Source organism: Protobothrops mucrosquamatus, unplaced genomic scaffold (assembly GCF_001527695.2).
Source record: "Protobothrops mucrosquamatus isolate PMUCROS unplaced genomic scaffold, P.Mucros_1.0 scaffold388, whole genome shotgun sequence".
Taxonomy (NCBI): domain Eukaryota; kingdom Metazoa; phylum Chordata; class Lepidosauria; order Squamata; family Viperidae; genus Protobothrops; species Protobothrops mucrosquamatus.
The window spans coordinates 365,560-393,415 of record NW_015386720.1 but is presented as its reverse complement, the minus strand read 5'-3'; the positions used below and the strand labels follow the sequence as shown (position 1 = coordinate 393,415).

The 27,856-nt window shown below is 39.7% G+C and overlaps 1 protein-coding gene across 1 annotated transcript in view; it reads left to right on the top strand.

Moving 5' to 3' along the window:
- The first annotated feature begins 3,746 nt into the window (after window positions 1-3,746).
- Window positions 3,747-27,856, top strand: part of VASH2 (vasohibin 2) — a 32,014-nt gene continuing 7,904 nt past the window's right edge. The window contains exons 1-6 of the mRNA XM_029284137.1: window positions 3,747-4,231; window positions 8,539-8,627; window positions 10,779-10,835; window positions 17,114-17,188; window positions 19,433-19,814; window positions 22,657-22,772. Coding sequence (XP_029139970.1) covers window positions 3,956-4,231; window positions 8,539-8,627; window positions 10,779-10,835; window positions 17,114-17,188; window positions 19,433-19,814; window positions 22,657-22,772 — 995 coding nt within the window. The 5' untranslated portion in view covers window positions 3,747-3,955. The remainder of the gene's footprint in view (window positions 4,232-8,538; window positions 8,628-10,778; window positions 10,836-17,113; window positions 17,189-19,432; window positions 19,815-22,656; window positions 22,773-27,856) is intronic.

Here is a 27,856-nt window from a genome sequence, read left to right as displayed (position 1 = left end):
TGAAACCTCCAGCACAGAGCACATTTGTGCATTGAGACCATGGTGAATTACAAACTTGTAACAGCTGAATGTCTAGTAGTTCAAGCAAGTTGGTATTGTACTTATATAGCTGTACATAAGAACACTATGGAAAATTAAGTTTGTTTACAGATTGGGTTGCACATTTGCTACTAATCAATTTTATCTTCATACACATATGTCTTCTCTTTCTTAAAGCTGAACATATTATGGGACTGAAACGTAACATAAAAATATTTTTTGTGTGAAAATGAACACCAGTTCAAATTGTGTCTGGAATGTTAGGACTTCTGAGCTACAGGTGAAAGGATTAGTGCACTTATATTACCAAAAATATGCCTACTAAAAATGCTGAGCACACAGGATTTTCTCTCAGGGTGCTTTAAAAAGAACAAATTCTAATTCTGCCTCCCCCCCCCCGCAACTATTCCACCTTTCCTTCTTATGGATTAACATGGCTAGAAAACAGAAGAAGCAGATGATACTATACAGTATAACTAAAGTTGTAGCTACGGCATATAATGCTCTCTCTCCTTTCAACAGTTTCAAGAAGGCTCCACACCCATTTGCACTACTCAGGTGACCCTGAGGACACAGACAAACCCCCAAGTAGCCTCAATGACTCTCTAAAAGAATGCAAATGATCAGCTGGCTGCAAGGAATATAAATCTTTCCATTCCCCACCATCCAGTCAGAGCTGAAGAAGCTTCTTGGATGAGAAACAAAATGTCTTCAAAGAAAAGCAAAGTCCAGTTGACTCTTGAAAAAGCACATTTGGGACACCCATGACCTGGATGACTGAGAATCTCCATAGACACACTCTCCCATACACACTCTACACACACACATACTGTGGATATAAAAAGTCCACACACCCTGTTAAAATGCCAGGGTTTTGAGATGTAAAAATAAACCAGACCAAGATAAATCACTTCAGATTCCCCCTCCTTTAATATAACATATAAACTGTACAATTAAATTGAAAAACAAACTGAAATTGTTTAGGGTCATTGTTTGTTATTGAAAGGTGAAATTCTTCTTCATCTTCAGCATTTTAGCAGAGTCCTTAAAGTTTTGTACCAAAAATTGACTAATATTTGGAACTATTCCTAATTCCCTCCACCTTGACTAAAGCCCCAATTCCAGCTAAGGAAAAGCAGTCCCAAAGTATAATGCTGTTGCTACCATGCTTCATTGTGGGTATGGTGTGCTTTTGGTGTTGCGTAGTGCTGTTTTTGCACCAAGCATACTTTTATGGCCAAAAGGTTCAACCTTGGTCTCATCAGACCATAAGACATTTTCCAACATGCCTTTGTCAGACTTGATGTAGGTTTTTACAAAATGTAACTGGCCTTGGCGGTTCTTCTTTGTAAGAATATATCCGCAGTCCAGATATATTCCTGCAGCGCCTTTAATGTTGCTGTAGGGCTCTTGGTAGCCTCTCGGAATAGCTTTCTTCTTTTTTCATCAATTGTAAGACCATGCCTTCAATGTCCTTGGAAAACCATGGCTTTTGATGTAAGAGGCAAGTGAGTAAATGTCAGAAAGATCCTACTACCGGTAGAGTAGCTGAACTTGATGTGAGCTTGATCAGAGTAATTTTAATTGAGGGCAGGTGTATACTGGCTATTATTTAATTTATTTCTTGGTCTGATTTTTTTTTACATCTCAAAAAACTGGCATTTTAACAGGGCTGTGTAAGCTTTTTATATCCACTGCATGCGAAATATATGTATATATAAATCATATTTAGAAACTGCTGGTCTCTCAGAGCTACTTTGGGAGTGTACAAGACATTAAAACAAAAGCTGTATATAAATGCTATATCAGGAGGCATTTGAAACAGGAATACAAGAATTAAAATTAAAAAGGTGGGAAGAACCTTTAAGGCTCTAACGAGCCCCGTGACAGCCTGCTCCTCTGTGGCCCCAAGGGAGTCAGCAGAGCTAGGTCTTCAAGCATTTCCAACAGGTCGGGAGAGGGGCCCCCGCTTCATCTCTGGGGGGGGAGAATATATACTGCAGGATTCAGATGAATTATCCGTAAAATAATAAAGTGGGATATAAAATAAATAAAAAGTTTACTTAACTATTGATGTACCTCATGAGCTGCAATATCGTATATAAATTCTTACTTCCTCAGGAGAGCCCCCCCCCTGTCCAAGCTCGTATTGACAGGACGGAGGGGTTTGAGATGCTAACCGATTAGATTTCCCGGGCTGGCCTTGTTAGCCTGCCGAGCTTCCGACCAATCAGAAGTGTGCAACGCCTCTATGAGCTGCTTCCCGACTCCCTTAAGTCCGCCCCTCTTTGTTGCGGCGCCCAATGGGCACGCTCCGAATGTCGGCAGCTGCCGGGTAACATGGTTACATGTCAGAGAGTAACATTTGATCATGGAACATGGACTAAGGCGAAGGCGTCCGAGTCAGCTGCAGGAGCAGCATCAGCCGCAGCCGCCTGGAGAGGCTCCGGTGCAATGAATCCTCTGGCGATCGGGTAAGACTAGCGGCCGCGCAGCGGGAACGGGAGAATGGGTGGGGTCCTCCTAGCCGAGCGAGCGATGGAGGGGAGAATTTTTTTCCTTGAGAAAAAGAAAAGGCTTGCGGTGGCTGGGCCAGCCAGACAACCCCCCCCCCCCTTGGCTTCGTTTCACACGCGCATATTCCAGAACCCAAACCGTCCCGCCTGGAGGTTGTCCAAACGATACGGAAGCGTCCTTGCGTTTTCTTTCCAGCAGTCCGACCCTGGTTGCTGCGCGCCATTGAGCTTTCCCGCTTTCCCGTCTCTGAACAATAAGGAGTAGGGTGGTGAACGTGGGAATGCGCACAGAGCTATTGGAATCTCCCCTCGGGGCTCTCTTTGTGTGTGTGTATATGTGTGTGTGTTTTCCTCTGTGGGTCCCAACCAAAAGCTGAGCCCGGGATGTGGCGGCAACGTCGTCCTCTGTGCGTGGCCGATTCGCATTAAGCGAGGCTCCGGTCTTCGAAATCTAAGCGCTAGCCCGCAATAGCGAGGCGTCCCGTTCCTTTTGTGAGACATTTCCCAGACGGAAAGAAAGGCTTTTTGGCTGGCTGCTGTCGCCCCCTGCTGAGAGGCAGCCTGAGGATTGCTGTAGAAGAGCGAGCTCTTCTAGTATCCTTTTGTTTGACAAGTGAATAGAGTAAAATGGGGCTTTGAGAAAGGCCCTTCTACCGTTTGCTATTTCCAGCTGATAACAGGATACCCGGTGGCTGGGTTCACACCACCCGCTTCATCGGGTCAAAGACCTCAGCTGCAAGTACACAGCATGCAGCATCCTAAGCTTTGGTTACTATTAGCCTTGCTGGGAGTTGGGGGTGGAGTGGTGGTGGTGGGGGGGGGGCGAGGCTTGCCGTGTTTTGCTTTGCTCATTTGGTTAGTAGATGATTCCTTGTAGCGTGCAAACCAAACGAGGTTTATGAGGGAGATGGGTGGTTTTAAAATGTTGGTAAATTAAAAAAAAAACACAACACTAAGGAGGGAATGTGATCCTCCTTGCAAAGTCTCTGAAAATGGATTGTTTTATCTAACCTTGTGTCTTCTCCAACCTGATGCTCTCCATATGTCTTTGATTGCAGTGCTCATCATCCCCAGCCACCCTGGATTGTACCACTACACAGTGCTGCCTGGGGATAATAGAAGTTGTAGTTTGGCGTGGCTGGAAGGCACTTGGTGGGAAGGTTGAGCTTGGCTGCTTGATGCTGCTGATACCATGTTGTTCTCCACTCCTTGTGTCTTTGTAGATCCTGCTTGTATAAGGAACAAGCTCTCCACCACCTGCTTGGTGGCTGCTAGCAAGCAATTTCATGCCAGGCTCATTCATTCGGCAGGAGCAGGGGGCAGAATGGAGCAGGCTTGCTTGACGGGACACTGACCAGGGTCTGTCTTCTGTCGGACTGCTGGTTCCTTTAGAGCTCACAATGACTGGCTCTGGCTCCAAAGCTGCTCACAATTCCCACCCCAAGGGAGACAAAGGGGGCCGCTCCAGAAGCTCCCACACTCGGACGCTCAGTACTGCCAACAATGGGGGCTCAGAAGAGGAGGATAAAGACGGAGGAGCAGTATTCCTTGTCAACAAGAGTGGTTTTCCAATTGATGGGCAGACCTGGGAGAGAATGTGGGGGCATGTGGCGAAGGTCCACCCTTCGGGCAGAGAGATGGTGGAGGCTATAAGGAGTGCTGCTTTCCTTACAAAAGTAAGTTATGGCTTCCCCCCCCTCTGAGTCTTTGTTTTCTACAACTGTCTGCCCAGGGTGCATGAAGGTTTCTTGTTTATGTGACTAACTACTTTTCTACTTTTTACTATTTCTGCTATTTCTACTTTCCGCAGGGGATGGGATAGATAGGTATTACTGCAAGAACTTATCTTCCCTGCTTCTTTTTGCAAAAAAAAAAAAAGAAAGAAAGAAAGAATGGTGTATGCTGGGCATTTTATGAGCAATGGGTTAACTTTGGTGAAACTTGGAAAAAGCCAGAAATAGTCAGATCTGGTTGGCTTGGGAAGTAGACTGTGAAGTCAAAAATTATCACAGAGGATAATTGAGGATGGGGAGAATAGATGACTGCCAAATTACTACTGAGGAAATTATATAGAAGTGTATATGGAGTTTACGGGTAGTGAACTCAACTGGGCTGGGAGGGGGGGAGCTACCTATAGGAATGGAGCTAAATAAAAATAAAAAGGTGTCTAGTAACTACTGAAATCTTGTTCTGGATTCTGAGAGCTATTGACATGTTTCAGATTTTTCTGTTCAGCCTCAAAGGTAGAATGTTGCTTGAAAAATAATTGAGCTGTGAGATTCAGAATCCTTTTATTTGTGGCGGGCTAATTGTCTCTCAGCCTTGGCTGTACTTGCTTTCATAAACCCTTGAGACATATATGAATGTAGTTCAACAGCTGCTCATTTTTTTCCCTGGAGGAAATATTTGTAGTTGCAACCAAAAGTGCTAACAGTTAATTGTCACCTGGGCATTTCTATAACAAGAGCTTATTTTGAGCAGCTATTCGCTTTCCTCACATTTGAAAATGCGCAGTCTAGTTCCTTATTACCAGGAACATTTGTGAAAGTTTGCAGCTCTGTGATAAGCAAGATGGAATGAAATCACAATTGGCACAGCAGCTGAATTTGGCAGGAAAAACACCACTTTGCTGAGAAGTGTCAAGATGTTGGATTTAACAGGATGGAATTAGAAGCTTGCAGTAACTTACAAATAAGTGGTTTTCTTACTCTGAACATCTGCATTATTCACCTGTCACTCTAGTCACTGCTTCATACCAAGGTAGATTAACTTTGTCTAGACCAGGAATGCACAACTTTGGCACTTTAGAATTGGCAAAACTACAGTTCCCAACATCTCTTGCCATTGGACACGCGGGCAAGATTAATGGAGATTTGGCTCAGCAGTATCTATCAGTCAACAGGTTCCTTACCTCTAGAAACTGTTTATTTTTGCTGGATCTTCATGGTCCTGTGAGTCATCAAGTTGCTTTCAAATAGATTTTCTCCATGACAATCTATTCCTAACCTACTGAGGTCTTTCAATTTATTTCTTGATTCTCTAGGGAGAACTAGAGTCCTATCGACTGGGGGTGAGGGCAGGCAGAGTGCGGCAGAGTGACAAATGCAGTGTTATGATGCCAGCCCTGCCCGCCTTCTATATATTTCACGATGTCACTCATATTCAAAGTGGTGGAGATTATGACATTACACTGTTTTCATCATTCTGGCAAAAGCAGAGAGAGCCTGTGGATGTTGCTGAGGTTGAACCTACTCTTTCCAGTGCAAGTTAACACCTAACACCTAATTACTGTGCTGTCCCAGCTCTGAACAGTAAAACAAGTCCCAAATTGCAGTATCTCTGGTACATGTCATCTGAAAGAAAAAGTCATTAGTGACATTTTCTAATAAGAGTGTTATGGGGCAAGATTCCTGCAGCTAGGTTTCCCTTTGGCTACGAAGGGATAAGAATCTGGCTTAAGTAAGTGAAAGCTATCCAAGCAGGTGCTGCCTTTATGTGTCATCTCCTTTCCATTTGCCATCCTAATTCTGTATCACGTGACCTGTGACTGGAGAGCTCTGATGATTGATAAAACAACTGGCAATCAAAGGATGGAAACACTTGCAATGGATACCCTTCAGAGACAGCATCCCTTCCAGCCACCTGTTCTGTCTGTAAGACCAAATGCTGAAGAAGAGCCTTGGGTGGGGGTTCTTCATTACTTCCTCTTGTGTCTTAGCAGCTATAGGCAAGGACAGCATTGCTGGGATCAGTCTGCTGGATTTGTTTTCTTCCTGTGGCATTGCTCTGGTGGTGGGAACCAGACTTGGAAAATCTTGCTGTGTTATAGGAAGCATATATTATACCAATGGAGAAACTGACAAGTAGCCAAATCAGGATCCTGGCATTTTGAAAATTCATTTGTCTGGGCAATAGAAACATGTTTTTCTCTGCTTTACTTGTAGGAGCAAATTAAAGGGAAAATGGGGGACTCGGTTTATGGATGGCATGTTGTCTTTTTCTTTTAACAAAGTCCCTATTGTAAGCACAAGTACAAGAGACACAGAATGATGTTGCAGCACAACACTACTAATTTTCTAGTTGTAATACATCTGCTACATAAAGATCTCAAGCAAGATAAAGCCATCTTTGTGAGTCAGTGGATCTGACAATAAGGCCTCACGGTATGGTTGCATGATGGTGGGCTTGTTCATAAAATGGATGTCACGATGGGCACAACCAATTTCATAATACCAATTTAATGCAAGGCAAACTGGTGGGATTGTTTCTTAGCATCCCTTTCAGCTTCGCAGGATACTCTACCATGCCAGTTTAGCTTGTTTTCTTTCCTAGGTACATGGGAACAGGCCACAGGACCATTGGGTTCCAGAGACAATCTTGAAAAGGAAGATAATAAGACAGGATGGTTCATATTATATAATTAATATATTCTAAACCCAATGAAAGCAAGTGGGGTAGGGATTCTGTGGAGAGATCCAATGGCATCAGTAATTTATTTCAGTATCGGCTCTTCAATGCTTATCCTAAGTTAGAGAAGATGGTCTGCTTTTGCTCAGGTTTTGTTTCTGTGATACTTCGTTTTTAAATGTATTAAGCTGCATCCGAGTGCTTTTTGTGCTTTTTGCTTGATTGACAACAACTGCTAATTTTTGGCAGACACCTCCCCCTCCCCCGATATATTTGGGGTCTGCAAAAAAGGGACATGAGGGGAATCATAGAGACACAGGGCAGAACTTATCCACCCTTGAATTAAAAGATTAAGGGAAAATACTGGTCTACTTATAAACCATGCTACTGGGATAATGACTGGCAGTCAACAAATGCATCTACGTCATTTATATTGACTACTAAATGTGACTACTAAAGGAAGAAAGTGACCAGCACCTTTTATCAGTATAAACCAGACTCTGGATATTTGCCTTTTTGCCCCACCAGCCAAAGTACTTGTATCGCTGTGACGAATATAATAAAGCTGTCCCAACTTGATAATCTCCTAGTATATTTGTACTATTCCCATCACCCTCAGCCAATATGGTCAGTGGTGGCCGTGTATCTAGGAATGATGTGAACTGTACTATAACACATCTGAAGGATCACTGATAGTCACTGTCTACAGCCCATCATTGAGCCAAAAATACTGTGTTTGAAAATGAGAAATATGAGCAAGCCTTCCTGAAAGCCCTCCTAAACACAGCCTTGTGCAGTGGGAGAACAGGATTGGATAATAAGGGATAATGCATACAAGAAACTGAAACACATTGTAAATATTTGGAGGTTAGCATCACATTTAAAGGAATAGGCTTGTCCAGACAGATAAAACTATTATGCTTTGTGTACCTATATCAAATTATGAGTCTGCACAGATACAATCCTAATTATTATATTTTCCAGATACAATAATTGTTTCTAAGTTGCTCTTTAAAGATTCACTCTTAATTCTTACCCAATATTTTTATGCCAAAGAAATTGGACAGCTTGCTTCTGCTTTAGATGCTCAGCGCACTATTTGTTAATAGACAATGTCCCTTTGTTTCTCTTCTCTTGTCAATTGCTAGCACAGAATTGTGACATATGAATCTCAGAAGGAGCTTCTTTCTTCAGTTGCATGAACAGCTGTATGGATATTCTGAGGTTTGGAGCAGGGAGGATGTTGAAAGATGGCAAATAGTCTTCTGTGGGTTATGCCTTAATTTGGCAAAGCTGGCTTGAAACTAAAGAAAGACAAATCCTTAGCAAGTTAGGTCTTTTTTCAGACAATGAATGCTGATGCTGCACATTTGCACACCTATCTGGGAATAAATCCCACTTTGCTCAGTGGGTCTTAATCTGATAAAATACAGGGACAGGATCTGCATTAGCAGAGGTTCATTTCAACTCTTTCACATTACAGTTCAGCTCTTCTTCTCTATTCAACTAAAACAGTTTAGGCTGTCTACCTCAAATAATGACCTCTCCCAACTTGTCTCTGTCTCATTTTATGCAGCCTTCTGTGCCGTCGGTGCCAAATTACAAGGCTTCCATGATGATCCCAGACTGGCTTCAGGCAATACAGAATTACATGAAGATGCTGCAGTATCCTTTATTTTTGTTTTTTAAAAAGAGCGATTAATCTTATTTGTTAAGGAAAATGGGAGAGAGTGGATAATTCAATAGAGAATCAAGATGACTTGAAGAATAACAAGGAATGAAAAGTGCTGTTGCTGTATTTTCCAACGCTTCTGTAGCTTTATGAGATTACTCATGTGTGAGATGTTGCCCTTGGCCTTTGGAATGCCACACGTAGCTCTAAAAGCACACAAGAGATTGTAATTGATGCAGGAAATTGAACAGCTATCAGACTTTTTTTGCGTTCACGGTACATAGAATGTCAGACCTCGGCAGGGAATATCTACCTTTGATAAACCCAACCCTTCCTTCAGGAACTTGATAGCAACAGTGCTAAGGACTCAGTACTGCAAGACAAGTTGCCTTATTGCAGACAAGAAAGAATTCATATGTATAAAGATAATCTGGCTACGACAGAACACACAAGTTAAGCCCTTTATATATACAAAATAAAGGTTTTGAATTTTAAGCTTTGTTCTTCTGTCCTATTCAGTCAATGGACTATAGCTATTGTTTTCTCATACTTGAGATTAGAATGCTCCTACTCCCTATCTAGCCTGAGCAGAACTGGTTCCAATCTGATCAGTTTGGCTCATTGGGGTAATGCATTGGCTCAATGGGGTAATGCATTGGCTCAATGCAGCAGCATCAAGGGCAATATATTGTAGCAGTAGAAATAGGTGATATGTATTCTTATACCATGAAATGTGGTTGATGGACCAATTCATGGAAGCCATGGGGATCAATGGCTGTTAGCCTTGATGCCAGTGTTTCTGTTTCTGAAGGTCATATGCCTGGAGATTTCCTTGGGCAGTGGATTGGGCACTGTGAAAACAGGCTGCTGGACTGGATGGGCCAGGGGTCCAATTAGCACGATATTGCTTATATTTTTATGTGTACTGCATTGTTACAGTGATAATAATACTACAATAATACTTGCAGAAAAGGTTTTAGAACAATGATTAATTGCAAACTAAATATAAGTCAGCAGTATGATTTGGTTAAGACAAAGACACTTTTAGGCTGCATAAATACTAGTTTCCAAATCACAGAATGTAATGATTCTACTCTAATTTACTTTCATCAGAACCCTGCTCAAATACCTACTCAAATTCTCAACACCATAATTTAAATAGGATTCTGAGAAGTTGGGACAGGTTCAGGAAAGGGCAGCAAAGACATGTCGGAAAGCACGTTCATGTAGAAAAAGGTCTAGATCTGTTTGTTCTCACTGCAGAGTGCAAGACACAAAACAGTGGATTTAAGTTATAGGAAGATAGATTTTGAGTATTAGATAAAATTTCTGAACAGTTCAAACCGCAATCTAATTGACTCAGAGAGATTGTAGTTCCTACTTCATTGGATATAATCAAGGGAAGGCTAGGCGAGCCATCTGGCTGAGATGCTTTGATTTGGATTTCTGCTCTGAGCAGAAAGTTGAACTTAATGGCCTAAATAGCTCCTTATGATATCCACTTTGGAGTTAGACTGGAGACAAATTCTGATTTTCAATAATTGTAGCAATTTGGATAGCACTTCCAAAAACGCTGTTAGAAAAGCATCTATATGTGAACAAGCATGCAGAGACAATCTGAGTAACTCTCAAAATAGTTTCATAATGCCTTCTGAAAGGTGAAAGGTTTTTTTTTTAGTATTTGGAGGAGTAATATTTTGCTTATAACATTATTATTTGGAAGGGAAGACATTTTGAATGATTTTATAGCCCTAGATTATTTCTTAGGCCCATCAGGAAGAAAGTTATGGCCAAAAGTCTAAGTCAAGAACCAAGGTGAAAGAAAATTTTGAAACATATCTTATCAAGGAAGACAATACTACTGAAGCAAAGTACTAGCCCGAAACAGTGTGTGTGTGTGTGTGTGTGTATTGTTGCTTGGATAGTTGCATTTAATACTGAAGATTGTGGTATAAAGATATGGACAAAGAATGAGTTGGTGGTGCCTAGTGACTGGTTCAAGTGAATTAAATTATTTTTCCTAGTTATATTCAATGGTTTGTATTTTTTGAAAAGATTATGACAAATTCATTTGTTTGAATCTTACACATGTACTATTGCTTTCTTCATTTTGCAATCACTTTGTCTTAATAAATGAAATCCAGATATAACCATACGGGAACTCAGTTCTTCGAAATTAGGAAATCAAGACCTCTAAGTGGGTATGTAACATTGTGCAGAAAGAATGATTTTCTAACTGACTTGTGATTTTTACACAGGGGCTTGCAAACCCAATAAATGGCCCCAACAGATAAAATAGTGCAATGCTTGTTGACAGCACGTATCACAGACTCTTCTTGAATATTTCATCATCTCTCAAATTACACATCCAACCTGTCTCTATTCTTAGTCTTCAATGATGCATCACCATCAAACCACAAAGACAACAGTTTATGCTCCTTTTGTTGCATGTATTGTCTGCGGTTTTCCTTCTAACTGCACAAGAACTAAGGAAGAATCCATCATCTAATATAAATGTACCTAACCCATGTCCATGTGTGGCCCCAAAAAGGACAGATCCCAAATTTTAGATCCCTTTTTTCATTTGGAGTGGTAGTGGGCGTGAAAAGGCTAAGAATGAAATGAATGCTTTAAACTTTGGGACTTCTTAAAAAAAAACCTACAAAGTCCCCAAAATGGGAGAAATGATTCTGAAAATGTTACTTCTTTCATTCCTCTAGTGATGTAACAGTGACACTGAGCATGCTCCTGCGCCTCTATGGCAGGACAGAAGGGGGAACTGCAGCCCTGTGTGAAAAAAGTTTTCCTGCTTTGGGTCTAGAGGAAAACCTAGGTAGTCTTTCTCAACCTTTCAGATGTTTCTCCTATAATACTTGGCCATCATGTTAACTCCTATAATATTTGGCCATCGTGTTAACTCCTATAATACTCGGCCATCATGTTAACACAGAAGACCCCATGTATAAGTATCTGTACTAGAAACATAGAAAACCAATTAATATGGAATCCTGCTATTGGCTTGCCTCATTGGCTGTGGTGGTAGCTTCCCAACATCTTTGATAGACTGTTTCTCTCACTTAGGGACTAGGAAAATGTTTCTCAAACTGGCCAGCATGGCTGCCTGGGGAATTCTGGGAGATGAAGTCCACATATCTTGAAGTTGCCAGGTTGAGAAACACTGGATTAGGATCTTTGTCCACAGTAGGTGTGTATGAGTGTGTGTATTCATTCTGAAAAGAAAGGGAAAAAAGAAAACAAAGATTATTTGTACAAGCAACATTTGCACAGAAACTTCACATCTGTCTTCGCTGAAAAATGTACCCATTGTTACTGAATGCTTTGCTTCCCATCTGTGATGAGATGCATGTTAAAGTTTACATGCTGCTTTTTCTATTGACAATGAAAATGTCCCTGGTACAAACTATCCAACTTGCTCAAAAAGCTTTTTATTATGGTTTGTCGCACAGTCAGTCAGATGTTTAAACCGGATTTGGCATTTTTATTTACCTATCAAGTCATTATGGTTGGTCACAAAGTCAGCCAGCTGTTTAGACTGGAATTGGCATTTTTATCCACTTAATGAGTCTTTCTCAAGGATGTGGGGTCAGCAGATGATGTTGTTTGATGGTGTTAAATATATCATTGCAGGATGTACTGTAAAGTTATTCCAAGTAAAGCTGCCTTTTGCAATTGACTGATAGTGATTTTTTCAGTGCTGATGGTGTTCAAGTGGTACTCCTGTTGTTTTTTGATATTATTAAAAAAACTTTGTATAGTAAAGTGCCCTCCCCTCCTTAAAAATAAATCACATAATGAAATTATTTCACACATAATGAAATGACACATAATGAAACTATTTATTTTCTTGCAATTTTCATGTGGAAGAACCGGCAACACCTAATGACATAGAACAGAGATAGCTAGTTTCTTTTCAGTCTTTCAATACTGAGCCGGAAGAGTTTATCCTTCATTTATCCCACAATCGTTAAATGTAAAACTAAATAATTCTTAACTTTAACAAGCATGATGTAGGATTATTGTAATTAGGAAAGGATAGAAATTTGCTGAGGTCACATTTGAATGAGAACATACACTCTGAATGTATCCTAAAATATGTCCAAGAAAACTCATGCTACTGTCTTGCCCGTAGAAATAATTCAAAGGGTTCTGGGTTCCAGTACTTGCAGCCTGTAAGATGTGTTTGCAAATATGGAAGGGTCCTCTTAATGCAGCCCTATATGTTTAATAATATAGGATAAGATGACCTGCTTCTGCCCCTTAGTAGGTTACCACAAAGGTACAGCAAGAGAAACATATATACTTGTATCAGGGAGGGGAATAAGACTTTAGTTTATTCATTGATTTCTGATAGGTTTCTGGTACATTTCCATGTACAATTTAAAGTGCTGGGCTTAGCTTATAAACCCCTACATGACTTAATTCCAGATATCATCAAGACAATTTCCTCCAAGGAAGAATGGCTCATTTGATATGTTTCTCTTAACACGGATTGTTAAATATCCCCTCCTCTGAGGTTGCTAGGAAAAGGGCCTAGAAATCAAGTTTCTTAGTGGCAGCTCCTTCCCTTTGGAATACCCTTTCCTCCTTCAGAGATTTACCTGATACTCACCTAATACAATTCAGGAAGGCTGTGAAAATGCTCTTGTTCTATCTATAGAACCTGCAGGAGAAGAACAAACTGAGCTGGAAGGTGGGATTAAATGGAATCTTTGTGTTGCTGCAAGACACCTAAGTCCATCCCTCTGTGAATACTGTAAGGGTGTGTTTTGTATGAATATATATACATACATACAGAGATATAGATACTACCGTGTTTCCCCGAAAACAAGACCCGGTCTTATTATTTTTATCTCTAAAAGAGGCACTAGCTCTTATTTTGGGGGGATGTCTTATTTCCCCACACACACACCTGTCTCGCCTCACGGCGGCAGCCCACATAGCCACCACCCTACTTCTTCTACAGCCGCTTTTGCCCGCTTGCAGCAGGATAGTGCTGCTGCCATGAAGCTTGGCAGGTGAGCAGGGATCTGCCCCCGTGTCCCGCTTACCATGCCACAGGCTCCAGTAGCCAGGCCTCTCACGCTGCCCCACTTGTTCTGTGGCTGCTTTCAGCCACTCGTGGCAGGATGCCTCATTGTGCATCGTGTGCACCAATGCCGCTGCCATGAGACTTGGCAGATTACCCCCGATCTGCCCCATGTGCCACCTGCTTTCCAGCTCCATCGCATTTCTTTGCTACTGCGGAGCTGGACAGCTTGCTGCACCACTGCCCATATGCCCTCACTTCCCCCAAGCATTTCTTTGATTTCCAGCTCCATTGCGTTTCTCTGTCATGTTTCTCCATCGCCGGGTGCAGGGAAACAAAAGTTTGTGCAACTAAAAAGGTTCAATCAGACCTTCCAACTTTGTGAGATTTTTTTTTTTTTTGCGAGAAGTTGGAAGGTCTGATTGAACTTATTTTTTTAGTCCCACAAACTTCTTTTGTTTCTCTGCATGCAGCGGCAGAGAAACGCGATGGAGAAGCGCAATGGAGAAATGCAACGGAGCTGGAAATCAGGTTAGCAAAGAAATGCTTGGGGGAAGCGAGGGTATCTGGGCGGTGGTGTGGCAACTCTCCAGCTCTTCAGTGGCAGAGAAATGTGGTGGAGCTGGAAAGTAGGTGGCAAGGCAACCCCCCCCCCAAGGGCACCAGGTGCTGAATGGGCCCATTTCTCTCCAGCAGCTGCCCAGGCGCACTGGAGGGAAGGTCGGCATCTACTGAAATGTGGCAGCATTCTGGCTCTAGTGGGGAAGCGGCAGCCGGCATGGGTGCTGCAGGCAGGACGCCTGCTTGCTTCAGCACCCTCCCCGCCCCTCTGCGGTTCTGGCTGCCGCTTTGGTGCCTGTGTGGGCAGAGCTGCAAAGAGGGCCAGGTGGCTGAAACACCAGCAGTCTGGCTCGGAAGGGGAGTGAAAGGGAAGAGGCGGGAGAGTGAGTGGGTCTTAACTAGGGCTTATTTTTGAGGTAGGGGCTTATATTTTTAGGGAAACACGGCAATACATGTGTATATATAGACACAGAACTATAGATACAAATATGCATTTACATAAACATATATAAACAACCATCCATCATAAAGAGACATAGATATTTCGGCTTCTTCCTTTTTTAGAAGTTTAGAAGTTTGTATTTGGAGGTTTGTGTGTGTGCCCACACACACACACACACACACACACAGAGAGCAAACCTTTTATTACTGCACATATTTCAGATCATTTGGATGCCATGGTCAGCTCATGGTTTATCTTGAACCATTTGTTTAGTGATCCCAGGCAGAATATGGAAAGATTGGGGGATTTGGCTGGGACTAATTTTTAGCACAGCAGCCTGTGTGTCTGCATTTTTACAGTTGTATTTCTTTAGTGAGAATTGGAATGGTGGCGATGCTTACAATTTAAAGTGTATCACATAAATAACATCAGAGAGAGAGGAGGCAGAATGGAATAAAAAACCAGCACGTTAACCTTTAATATACATACTTAACCTTAGCTTATCTAGAATGTATAAAGGTATTTCAAATGAATGTTGGAAATGTAAATGTAAAGAAGGACTTTTTATCATTTATGGTGGACATATGATAAGGCAAAGAAATATTGGACGAGGATTCATACAGTAACGCAGAAAATTCTTAAAGTGAACATAAAGATTAAACCAGAAACTTTCCTTCTGGGTCTAATGGAAAGACAACTGGAAAAAAATTTTGGAACTCTGATTTTATATATGGTGATGGCAGCAAAATTGCTCTATGCACAAAAGTGGAAGGATGCCTCGATTCCTACTGTGGACGAATGGTTACAAAAGCTGATGGAATTAGCAGAGATGGCCAAGTTGACTGTGCTGATAAAAGAAGAGAACATAAGTAGTTTTGTTTCTACTTGCAAACCGCTTCTGGACTTTGTGCTTGAGGTGGAAAAAAATGATATTATGATTTTTAATGTCTGATTTTATTGCAACAGAGTCGGAAGTCAATACCTTTTATTTCTTTCCCTCCCCTTCTTCACACCTTTTTTGTTTTCCCTTTTCTACTGTTGTCCCCTACTATTTGCTTTTGTATTTTCGCATTTTATGTTATAAATGAATAAAACTAACCTTAGCTGCAGTAAGTTATGTGCATGAACAGCTTGAACCAAAAACTTCAAGGAAAACAAGGATTTTAAAGCAATTTTAAAGGAAGGTTAAAAATTAAAGTCTGCACATGCTACATAGTTATTATATCATGTATTTTGAGACTAGCGGTCTCTCTGAAAAAATATGCTAATATATTTGTTGCATTTATTTAAATATATATATTTAAAATATATATTTTGGTAGGCTGTGCTCCTTGACATTAAGTCTTCAAGATACCGAGAAAAATGTTGGCACTATTTTTAATGTTACTATTTCTGTAGGAGTTTTCATGTAGTTCTGAAAAAAAGGGGGATGGATAATGAAAGCTTTCTTAATGGAAGGGAATGAACAAGATTAAGAAGCTGCAGCAGCCAAACTAATTTAGTCTCTTTCATAATCTCTGTTCCTTGAATGAAGATATTCTCAGACAAATGTGTCCTGTTGCTAGGCAGGTAATTTTTTTTCTGGTGAAAAGAAAAAGAAAACCATGTATAAGAAAAAAAATAGGGGAATTGCAAATACTGTAGAAGATAGTGGCTATTTCCAGAATTTTGATAGTGATCTAAACTCTTGGCCAAGTGGTTAACTGAACGAATGGGCATATTCCAATGCACCATCTCCTTTTGCTGCTGCTGACATGAGGTTTATTTATTTACATATATTTTGTAAGCAGAAAGTTCCTATTTGAATGAAATCTGGCAATCAAGAAAAAAGCCAAGAGGCTGATGTATTTGCATAACACCGTACTGTTTCAGCATGAGGAAGCTGGAAGCTGGTACGACAACGCACTGTACCTGGCCATGCTGTCAACTAGTTTGGCAACTGCATAATAAAAGATTTATCTGGAAGCGTTCTAAGATTTGGGAAGTTACAATAAAGAATGGAGAGAGGAAATGGTCTAAACAGACTTATCCACTGAAAAGCTTCTTTGTGCTGGACCTCACAATTGTAACTTAAATGATTTTAGATTCCGGATTTAAGATTGCATAAATTTTATTATTTATATAATAAATATATTATTTTATTTCCTGTAAAAGGTGATAAATTGGCCCTGCTGCCTTTGGAAGCTGTTCTACTCATTCCAATGAACAGGACCCTGGAATGTTGCCCCAAGATCATCCCCTCCTGGAACAAGGGCAGAACATAGGAAAGGAAGCTTTCTTCCTAAATAAATGGGGAAGGAGAATTCAATTTCCATATGTAAATAAGGCTACAGAATATGAAAAGCATTTTCAGACATACAAAAATTTGTTTAAACCATGTTTTGTTTCCAAAAAATTAACTTGTTTTTTCTTCCTTTATCACTTTTTAGGCTAATGGAATCAGCAAAAGAAATGACCAGGGAGTCTTTGCCAATTAAATGCCTTGAAGCAGTTATCCTAGGGATGTATCCTTTTGTTTTTAATTTCTTAGACTGACCTTTTAAAATTAAAGAAGTAATAGAATTACTAGCTTCCTTGGCTGCTGTGTCAACATCAACATTAGGTGAGTCACACTTTCCCTTCTTTATTAAGCTCAAGGGGTAGCGGGTGAAGAAAGTACATTTGAGATTCCTTGCAGGATACTTGATCAAAACAAATAATATTGGACTTAAGTGCTGGGTATATTGGATAAATAAAAGAAAAAGAAAGGAAGCATCCACCTGGTCACATGGTAAACATTCAGATGCTTGGTAAGTGGTTCATACTTATGATGGTTGCAATGTCCTGGAGTCATGTGATCAGCTTTTGTGACCTTCTGACAAGTAAATGGTGAATCCAGATTCAATTAACAACCATATTACTGACGTAACAAATGCAACGATTCACTTAACAACTGTGGCAGGAAAAATCATAAAATGGGGCAAATTTAATAAATTTTTCACTTAGCAACATAAATTTTGTACTCCATTTTGATCGTAACTCAAGGACTACCTGTAAAGATATATTTTCTGAACAACACCGAAGAAGCAAAGTTGAACAAATGCTTAAAATTATTTTGGGTAGGAGTTTTTGCCATACAGGTATGCTTTTAAACAAATATAAAAAAACATTTGGTCTTCCTCAATAGAGAATATCAGGGAAAGTTTTGCATATTACTATTACAAATATGTTTACAAATTTGGTCCCTTCAATATGGGACATTTGTGACAGTTTGGAATCAGCTCCAGATCCATCCTCACTATTTATCAGAGTCAATGAGTGGAGTCAACATATTATTAAATCTGCTGTGGCTTATATGAAACAACAACAAATCAATGGTAGCTAAATGAAGATTATCTGTAGTCTTCTCCAGCATTTCTTTCCTGCATTATGTTGTTTGAAATTAGCTGATGTGGTGAACAGTTCACAAATGAGATCAGTGGTTGGCCACGTGATAAAGCAAAGAAATATTGGAGTAGGATTCATATTCTAATACAGAAGATTCTTAAAGTGAATATAAAAATAAAACCAGAAACTTTTCTTTTGGGTTTAATGGAAAAAGACTTGGAAAAAAAATTGGAGCTTTGAAGTGATATATATTGATGTCAGCAAGATTACTTTATACACAAAAACTGAAGGGCGCTTCAATCCCCATAATGGATGAATGGTTGCAAAAGCTTTTGGAGTTAGCAGAGATGGCTAAATGTACTGTTTTGATAAAAGAAAAAAAACACAATTACTTTTTTTTTCTACTTGGAAACTGCTTCTGGACTTTGAGCTTGAGGTGGAAAAAAATTAAACTTTGATTTTGGGTTTTACTGATTAGATAGATCTGTTGTTATAGAACTGGCTAGTTTATACTATTATGTAAAAGTAAAAAGTTGAGGTTTGATGTTACTATATTATTCGACTGCACCAAAGCCAGTTGGAAGTCAATGCTTTTTCTTTCTTTTTCCCTGCTTTTCTACACTTTTCTCTTCCCTTTTCCCTCCCCTATTTTTCCTATTATTTGCTTTTGTATTTTTGTATTTTATATTATAAACTAATAAAAGGGCAATATTTCAAAAGAAATGAAAAGAAAAAGAAATGAAAAGAACAAAGTACTTTTGGCTTTCTAAATGATGAAACTGCATCTCCAGTCAGCATTTCCAATGATATGGTTGTAGTGAAGCTATTTCTGGAAGTGTACAGGTTTCCCAACTCTACAGTGGAAACAGTCTAGTGATTTTGGAAGGGTGCAGCTCCATGGCAGATCGTGGAGACATCACATGCAGAAGATACCAGGATCAGTCTTTGACATATTCAATTAAATGATCTAAGATAATACTGCTAGGGATAGTTTTGAATAAAATTCCCATATGCTAAGTAATGTAGAGGCACATTTGGAAATCATTGCTAGAATTTAAATGAAAGTACAAAACATTGTGATGGTCAGAACTGTAATCAGTTCACCAGTAACTGGCTTAATTTGCTGTCCAGAAGCAACCTGAAGATCTTGATATTCCATTCGTTATTTCTGAACTGGACTTGAATTGATTTCACTCAAAATATATCTTCAAGGACTTCTTTCTTTTAAGCAAATGGCCACACTAGAAAGATCTTTTTATCTGTTCTTGGTTGGACAACAAACAGGGGTAGATGGAGGAACAATGTGAATCAGTGGAAAAGAGCATCAAATCAGAGGTAGTGACACTATTATTTTGTTGTTGCCTTGACATGGCCCTTGCCAGATACTTAACCAATGGGCAGCCTTCCGTGGAACGATTCCCAATCAGCTTTAAATCCCACTTCTCAGGGAGCAATTTTCATCATGTGGTGCTTGGAATTTATTTCAATGGCCGATATGGATCACTGGGCATGAGCCGAAGGTCAGAGTTGATGGACAAGCCCTTAATATACCGAACTCTGAGTGACCTCATCTTTGAATTTGAAGACTCCTATAAAAAGTACTTACACTCTGTTAAAAAAGTAAAGATTGGATTGTATGTCCCTCATGAGCCTCACAGTTTTCAGCCCATCGAATGGAAGCAGTTGGTGCTTAATATGTCAAAGATGATGCGGACAGAGATAAGGAAGGAGTTGGAGAAATATGCCAGGGACATGAGGATGAAGGTATGTACTGTTTCTGTGACATTTGGAAAGTGGCAGAAGCTTAGTTCTCACAAATAGTTCTCGGTAGGGTGAGCTTAGGAAAGCTGTAAATGAGGCAAGTTCCTGTGTCATTTGGCTGATTTCATCTAAGATCAATGAAGGTAAAAAGTACAAATCCAGAATATGGCCTGATCTACATGGCTACTTTGCTATACTCCCATCCCATCCTGGAGCTGGCAGTACCCTTATTGTATGCTTGGAATAGATCTGTGCTGTTCTGCTGTCCATTCAGCACTCACACACAAGGTCCAAAGGAGGTTAGGCAGTTTTCTTTGCTGAAATTCCAGCCCTGACCATTGTCATCCAATATGTAGGGGAAAAAACCCTCCAGCTGGCTCTGGTTATTCCATGCCCTACATTTTTTTCTCCACTTTCACTGATTCTCACCTGAAATTCTCTTTTTTTGTTTTTAAGAAAACTATTGATTGACCAACTGTAGCAGCAAAGGGCTTTTTTTTTTAACCTGTTGGTTGCCCCATTAAAAGTTGTCCAGATTTATACAACTAGGATGTAGCTAGTGGATAAATACTGCTGAACCGTTGGATTTTGAAACAAGGGTTACCTGTGGGCAACACTTTCAATTGCGTGTATTAAGCCCAGCATGGCCTTGCCAGTCTGAAAGCTCCAGCTTTCTGGAGGGAATAATGCCAGATATTTTGACTTTATAACTATTGTTTTCCAATGGAGTTTGCATGTGTGAGACCTGCAGTACCACCTGAGTTTGCTCAATTCTTGTTGAGTTATTTTGAGTTTTCCTTTTTATTCATGCTTGATTTTTGCAATCTTAGAGTACTCTAAACCTTTGCTTTGTTGTATTGATGATGCTTCATAGACTAACTTCATTATTAGTCATACTTGTATATGGGTATGTATCTAAATTTAATGCTGGAGAAGATTTCTCTGTGTAGGTTGATTTCCCCCAATATTTTTATATCTTTGACAGCAAAGCAGTGGTGTTATTGCTTAGATGTATTACCTTTTGCAGTAATTAGGTTTCTTCTAATCTATATGTTTATGCTTAGGGGGATCATGCAGTTCTGTGCATGTCTCCCCCCTTTGTCTCTGTTTGGGGTCTAATCCCCTACCATGACCCTGTCTTCCAGCCCATAGAATGCAGACTGTAGCAATTGAGAATGACTTAGGTGATCAGCTGAGCACATTCACCTTTTTTATAGGCAACTTGTAAATGGGTTGTGAGATGGCGGATCTATGTGTAGGTGTGTGCCTACTGTATATGTATATGCTCTTCGAGAATATTTGTTTGCCTAAACAAATTATTCCTTAGTAATTCTATATTGATTTAGCACATGCCTCCCGTAAATACTTTCTTCTGACAATCAGCTGTTCAATGTAAACTTCAACTTGTGGCTTTCAAACTTTACCGAATTTTTGCTTGTATCTCTGGGACAATGATACTGCTGCATACAGATTGTAGATTTAAGTAACAGTCTTTCTAATTCATTGAAGGTTAACTTTCTCAATCAAGAGGCTAATTTCTACACTTCTGTTCCCAAGTACAAGTAGTTCTTGACTTACAATCTCTCATTTAGTGACTATCCAAAATTACAATGGCACTAAAAAAGTGACTTGCAACCAATCCTCACACTTACAACTATTGCAGTATTCCCATGGTCATGTGATTAAAATGTGAGTTTTTGGCCACTGGCATGTATTTATGACAGTTGCAGTGTTCCAGGGACACGTAATTGCCATTTGCAACCTTCTCAGCGGTCTTCTGGCAAGCAATCAGCGGGGAAGCTGAATTTGCTTAATGATCATATGATTAATTTAACAACTGCAGTGATTTGCTTAACAACCATGGCAAAAAAAGCCAAAAAATGGGACACTCCTCACTTAAAAACCACCATGCTTAACAACAGAAATTCTGGTTCTGGTTGTGCTCATAAGTCATGGACTACTTATGTAATAATATGGAATAAAAATTATACGAGAAAAATGATTTTTCTAGTAATGATGGATTACTGAGAGGTTATTTTAGGAACAGTTTCCAGGAGAAATATATATTACTGGCATCATTTCCCAACATTTTCAGGAGATAATGAAAAGGAATTCCTGGTGGCTCACAGATACTGGGTTTCTATTCCTTTTTTATTTGCTTTTCAGTCAATGCTTTGAACATGAAATATCTCAGAAACAATCCTCTGATGCTTCAAGCTAGACAGGAAAACAGGCACAGAAGCCCTAGAGAAGAACTGTAACAAGTTATTGTGGGCCAGAGACTGGCAATGTGGTATCCTCAAATTATATGTCCACCAATTTGTGTCAATCTGCAGCCAAAAAAGGTCATCAGCATGGGTGTTCTAACATACAGATCTACATGCTCTAGTCAGGGTTACATGATCCAGAACAATGGGAATGTGGGAGTGTATTTCAAAAAGCAAACAAACAAAAAAGATTTGAAGGGGTGTTTCCCCTCCAACATATTCTGAGCCATCTAGACCAACTATTGGACATGATGAAAAGCATGTGTTTTTCAACCTTGGCTATTTTAAGATATTTTAAGAAGATGACTTCCATCTCTAGAATTCCCCAGCATGCTGGCCAGGAATTCTGGGAATTTAAGTTCACATGTCTTAAAGCTACTATGGTTGAGAAATCCTGGTCTAAGGATGTTCTCCATGTATCTGTCATAAAAACAGTGAAAAACATAATACAAATTCTACATATTTGTATCGGAGAGGTCATTACATATCTTTTATGACTTATTAAAATATAAAAGCATAGTGAAAGCCAGCTATTATGAATAAACGCATCCTGAAATAAATCATTTTTCTCTTTCAAGATTTTGAAACCTGCAAGTGCCCATTCTCCAGTCAAGCAGAGATCCCGAGGAAAGTCCTTGTCCCCTCGACGAAGACAAGCCAGCCCTCAGAGGCGGACCTGTCGAAGAGACAAATCGTGAGTGTTGCTATTCTGAGTGTTTCTGTGACACGATGAGACATGGGTAGTATGCTCTAGGATTTCAGAATCTGTGTTTGCGCTAGGAAATATCAGAGTTCTTTGGAAATCTGCATTTTTTAAAATAATCAAGATCAATAGTGCTGGAACTGCCTTCTTGGGAGAACAATGTGTTTACCATAATTAATTTTATTTCTTGCTTTTATTTTTTGTTTATGTGCCATGATAGAATTCATGCTAGCACATATAGATTCCTCAGATACTTTATGTGTGTATGCATGTATGCTTATTTGTGTATGTATTTCATAGAGATGATAGAGATAGGATAGATGGTTTCTAGATGAAACAGTTTAACTAAGTTATTATATGGTGCACTTTCTACCAAATCTCCTCTCTATAAACTACAGCTGTGAGAGTGGAAAACTGGGTGGGAGGTAGTTATGTATTTCCTGGAGTGATGTTTGGGCAGTTTGCTGCAGATCAAGAGGGGTTTCTGGCTCCCAGACATTTCCTGCTGCTTCCAGTGTTGAAACTGTGAGTCAGTAAAATGGCTCCATGTATTTAAAAGAAGGTTATGTAAACAGGCTGGGGGTTATTACAAAGTTTGCTAGTCTATGTAGAAAAGCATCCTTGTGGAAAGGATTTTTTTAAGTTGCCCAGCGAAGACTAAGGGCATCAATGGGATGCTGACAAATGATTGGAGAGGAAACTGAAAACCCTGTTGAGGAGATATGGAATGAAGTAAATGGGATCCCGAACAGCCGGATCTCCTTCTTGTAACATGAAACTTACCTATTCTCTGATAGTAATAAAATGGAGCTACATGTTGACAAATTTTAAAGCAGAGGATATTAACAAAGTTGGGAGAATAAACAGAATAAGGAAATCAACCTGCTTGGTGTCTGTTGGGAATAAGGAATGGAGTATAGTATCCAGAAGTATCCAAAAGGCTGGCTGATAGAACGCTGATCAAAAGTCTTTCCCAGCTCTATAAAACAGGCTGCTGGAATTACGAAAGACTGGGCCAAGACTAAGATGGACTTTTGTATGAAAGAATTGTGTATTTGGTTCTGGTGCCGAAAACAAGCCACTCATGAGCTCAAGAGATCTGCTTCTCTAATTTTAAGAGCATGCTCTTGCAACTCCCAAGAGCTGTTATTTATACCAACCACTCGCTGATGGGTCTCAGTCTTCCAGTAAAAAAGTTAAATTTATAAACATCTTGTTCTAAAATGCACACTTAGTGAGTAGATAAAAATCTGAGAGACCAAGTAAGCTCCAGTGGAAATGGAGTGAATGCTTTGGGTTTTTGTCAGATTTGCAAGAGCTGCATTTTTCAACCCCTTCAACTATAAGATGTGTAGCTTCAATTTCCAGAATTCCCTCTGCTAGCTAGGGAATTTTGGGAGTTGAAGTCCACACATCATAAAGTTGATGAGAGGAAAAACTGGCTTAGAGACCCAGTGATTTTAGAACAAATTATTTATGAAAGTTACCTTCAGCCGGGTAACCTCCAGCTAAAATTCCCATTATTCTCAGATAGCATGACTTTTTCCCTGACTGGGGAAATCCACTTTTAGATTCATCAGCAAACAGATGAATAAGGAAAGTGGTCCTTCAAGACAGAAATGTAGAAATAATGATCAGGCATAGACTTATTTTTTAATATATTTGCAATGGAAAGCGTAGTTAAATTGCCTAAATAAGTTGACATTAGTGCTGTAATGCTAAGTAACTTTAATGAAACATGCAAAAGAAGGATAACTGAAGAAGAGAATTGTTGAAATGTAGTAGATATTCTAAAGTATATATCTTAGCAGATTTTGCTTTCTCAATCTTTTTAGGCAGAAACTGAGTCCTATTCGGCTATCAGGAGTCTTCAGGTATCAATTGAATATTATTTCATAGTGATAGTATTCTGAACTTCGGAAATTAGATTAATTATAAGTTAATTGATCACACTTTATTTCTAAATGAAAAATGTCAGACGTGTCTAGAAATTGCAGTGTCGGATTGGATAATACTTATCACAATAATTTCCTTCAAGGATTCTTTTTCTCCCATGAACTCCCCTTTGGACATTATGGGAAATACATGTTTGACTATTACATCTGGCAAATATTTCTTGAGGCATCATCACTGTACTATAGATAAATAGCTATACAGATATCATTGGAATATATTAGGTGAAGGTTTGCATGAAGATTCTTAAATTGCAGCTGGGCTGGGCAAAAGTGTGCCCATGCCGATGGACCTTAGGGCCTGCCAATATTTCTGCTGCCAAACTTTTTCAGGTAAAACCTTTTGCAAATAAAAGAATTTAATGGGAACAAGATCTGTTGCAAAGCAGAATGCCATTCCCAACCATTATAGGAATGCCAAGGATCACATAGATATTCTTTAAAAAATGTTAATGGTGAATGGCTATAGTTGGTCCCTTTTGGGAAATGGACCCATCTGTCCAGGAAAAAAAAGAAAAGACAAGAGTGAACTGGTGTGACAGAGAGCAGAGCAGGGGCTATAAAAATGGCAGGAAGAAATTTCTGTTGTTTGGCTTCTTAAACATCATTCACCATTGGCAGCTATGTTGTCAGTAGACAAGCCCTTGTATGGCAGCCATTTTATGTGAATATCCAGAAGACATTTCCTGAATTCCAAATCTGTCCACCAAACCAAATAGAGTGGCCAGTCTCTGGAATAAAACATCAGTGAAAAGTTAATGACAACATCCACAAGAACTCCATGCAACTTAATGATAACATCCTCCTGAACTATTGTGAAGGGTTTTTATTTTTGTTCCTTAAACAGCCAAACATTTCTCTAAGCTCCCTCTCTAAATATAATTTGGCATTCACAGCAGCTGCTCAGTTAACTGCAGGTTGCTATTTTACACATGGATTCATAGTGTAACATTCTTGGGAGCCTCTTGGTTGGAATTCTCCATGTTTAGTGTCTGGATAATTATAGTTATCAGAGGTTACAAATCTCTGTTCAATCTCCTTCCTGCCTTTTTAGGGGGTATTTTCAGCCTCATGTATCTGGGGGCTGTTTCACAGGTGCTAGGATGACACATATGCCTGGAGCGGGGATGGTTATCTCTTTGACTAAGATGTCAGCTGAACAAGCAGCCTCTTTTGGAGTGCTAACTGCAGCTTCCCTGTTGTTTGGAATTGTCAATTGGCATCTTGAATTTTTCCAAACCCAGGAGGGTTCTGCAGATTGGATCCTTTAATTTTTTTTAGCACATTGTTTGAAAGGAAGAGATTTGAGTTTCTCTATCAGGACTGAATGCCCACATGGCGTTGGCTTAGAGTGTGTAATGATCTGTGGGAAAGACTGAGGGATTTGGCAAGGAGACACTGCCAAGGGAAAGCTCAGATAAGAGACAGTCAGATTAATAGTGCACGGGGCAAGTGGTTTAGAAGGGACCAACTCTAGTTTGTCGGGCTGTAAATAAAATGAGGTGGGTGTGTGGGAACTGTACTGTATTGTGATTCCTATCTGGTTAACCCCATGAGGCTGATATCAGTCTTGCAAGCACACAGTTACAATCCCTTCTCTTCATCTCCTTTAGAAAGTCTTCCTTGATGGTCTCTTTTAGAGAGATGGATTATTCTACATGGCCTCCTTGATACTGACCTCATTGGAGTTAAATAGATAGTAATCACAACCAGACGAGCTAATTTTATTTTATTGTAAAGCTAGGTTGACATAACCATGCAAGTCTGAAAGTACAATTCTTCCCTTATTTCCTTTACATCCCAAGAAACTAGGGAGGGTCTATTCAGAGCCTTTTGCTCTTCCCTAGCCATTAGTGGGCTGTGTTGTCTCTTATCCGACTGTTCCCTTAGTAACATCTCTTTGCCCAGTCTCCAAAGGTCTTTCCCACATGCTATTGCAGAGTATGTGATTTTCATAATATGGTATTGCTATAATCTGTTAGTAGAGATGCAGAACAATGGCCCTCTACATATTGCTGATCTATATATGGCTCTGGATTTTCATCTCAGCTTAGACAGAGTGATCCGGTTCATTGATGGTTGGAAGCTTCAATCATGTTTGTTTAAACAAATGTCTATTTAAACTTACTTACGTATTATGATTCTTAAAATATGGTACTAGTTTTGACTAATGTACTGATGCTGATTCTTAAAGCATTGGTTATGTATGTGCTTTGATTTGTAACACATTGACTAAAAAATTTCTTAAATAGTCTTCTGAACTCAGCAAATTTCAAACAGTTTTTAGGAGACAAAAGGTCTTCTAAAGCCACTGAAAGACTGGTGATTATCATTTTTCAGCTGTAATTCAAATCAACCCCTTACATGCAATAGGATTGTTTTAGTAAAGTAAGTAGAGGGTTGCAATTTATATTCCAGAGCAATTCCTCCACCCTCCTCCTCTGCTTGCTGAAGTAACTTCTGCCAAGGGTGCTTCGACTTGTTGTTTATGCATTTTTGATTTGAGCAAGGTGAATGTAGCTGCTGAAGTGGCAGGGTATGAAACAGGCCCTCACTTAGTCTGCCCCTGGGCTGCACAGTTGGTCTGGCAAGGACTGAATAAGCAACTGGGTATACACAGTTGGGGAAACTTCACCTCCTCCATAGCAAGCTGTGATCATTTTTTTTTCAGTCAGCTATGAGATTCGATAAGCTTCTCCCAAGCCCAAAGTTCACATTAGATTTCATTTTACCCAAATACAGCATTACAAGCTACTTTCAGAATGCACGGGGTTGTGTGTGTATGCATGTGTAACAAGCACAGGCTATTTGGCACCTCATCCTTGACTGGTTTTTGACAGTAAAGTAGGGAAGATCAATCATCCTGAAAACCTCATGTGATCCCCCACCCCCACCCCAGCCCTTTGCCATTCAAATTTGGTAGCCAAACACTGAAATTTGGTGACATAAATCACCAAAATCTAAAAGAAGCAAAACAACACTGTTAATGGCAGTTTAATGCATTTTACTTATTTAATATCTATTTGTTTACTTACTTAACAGGGCTTATATGCCACTGCACTTGAATTTAACTCTGAGTGGCTTACATACCCTATTTATGTAAATGTGATTAAAAAGTATACA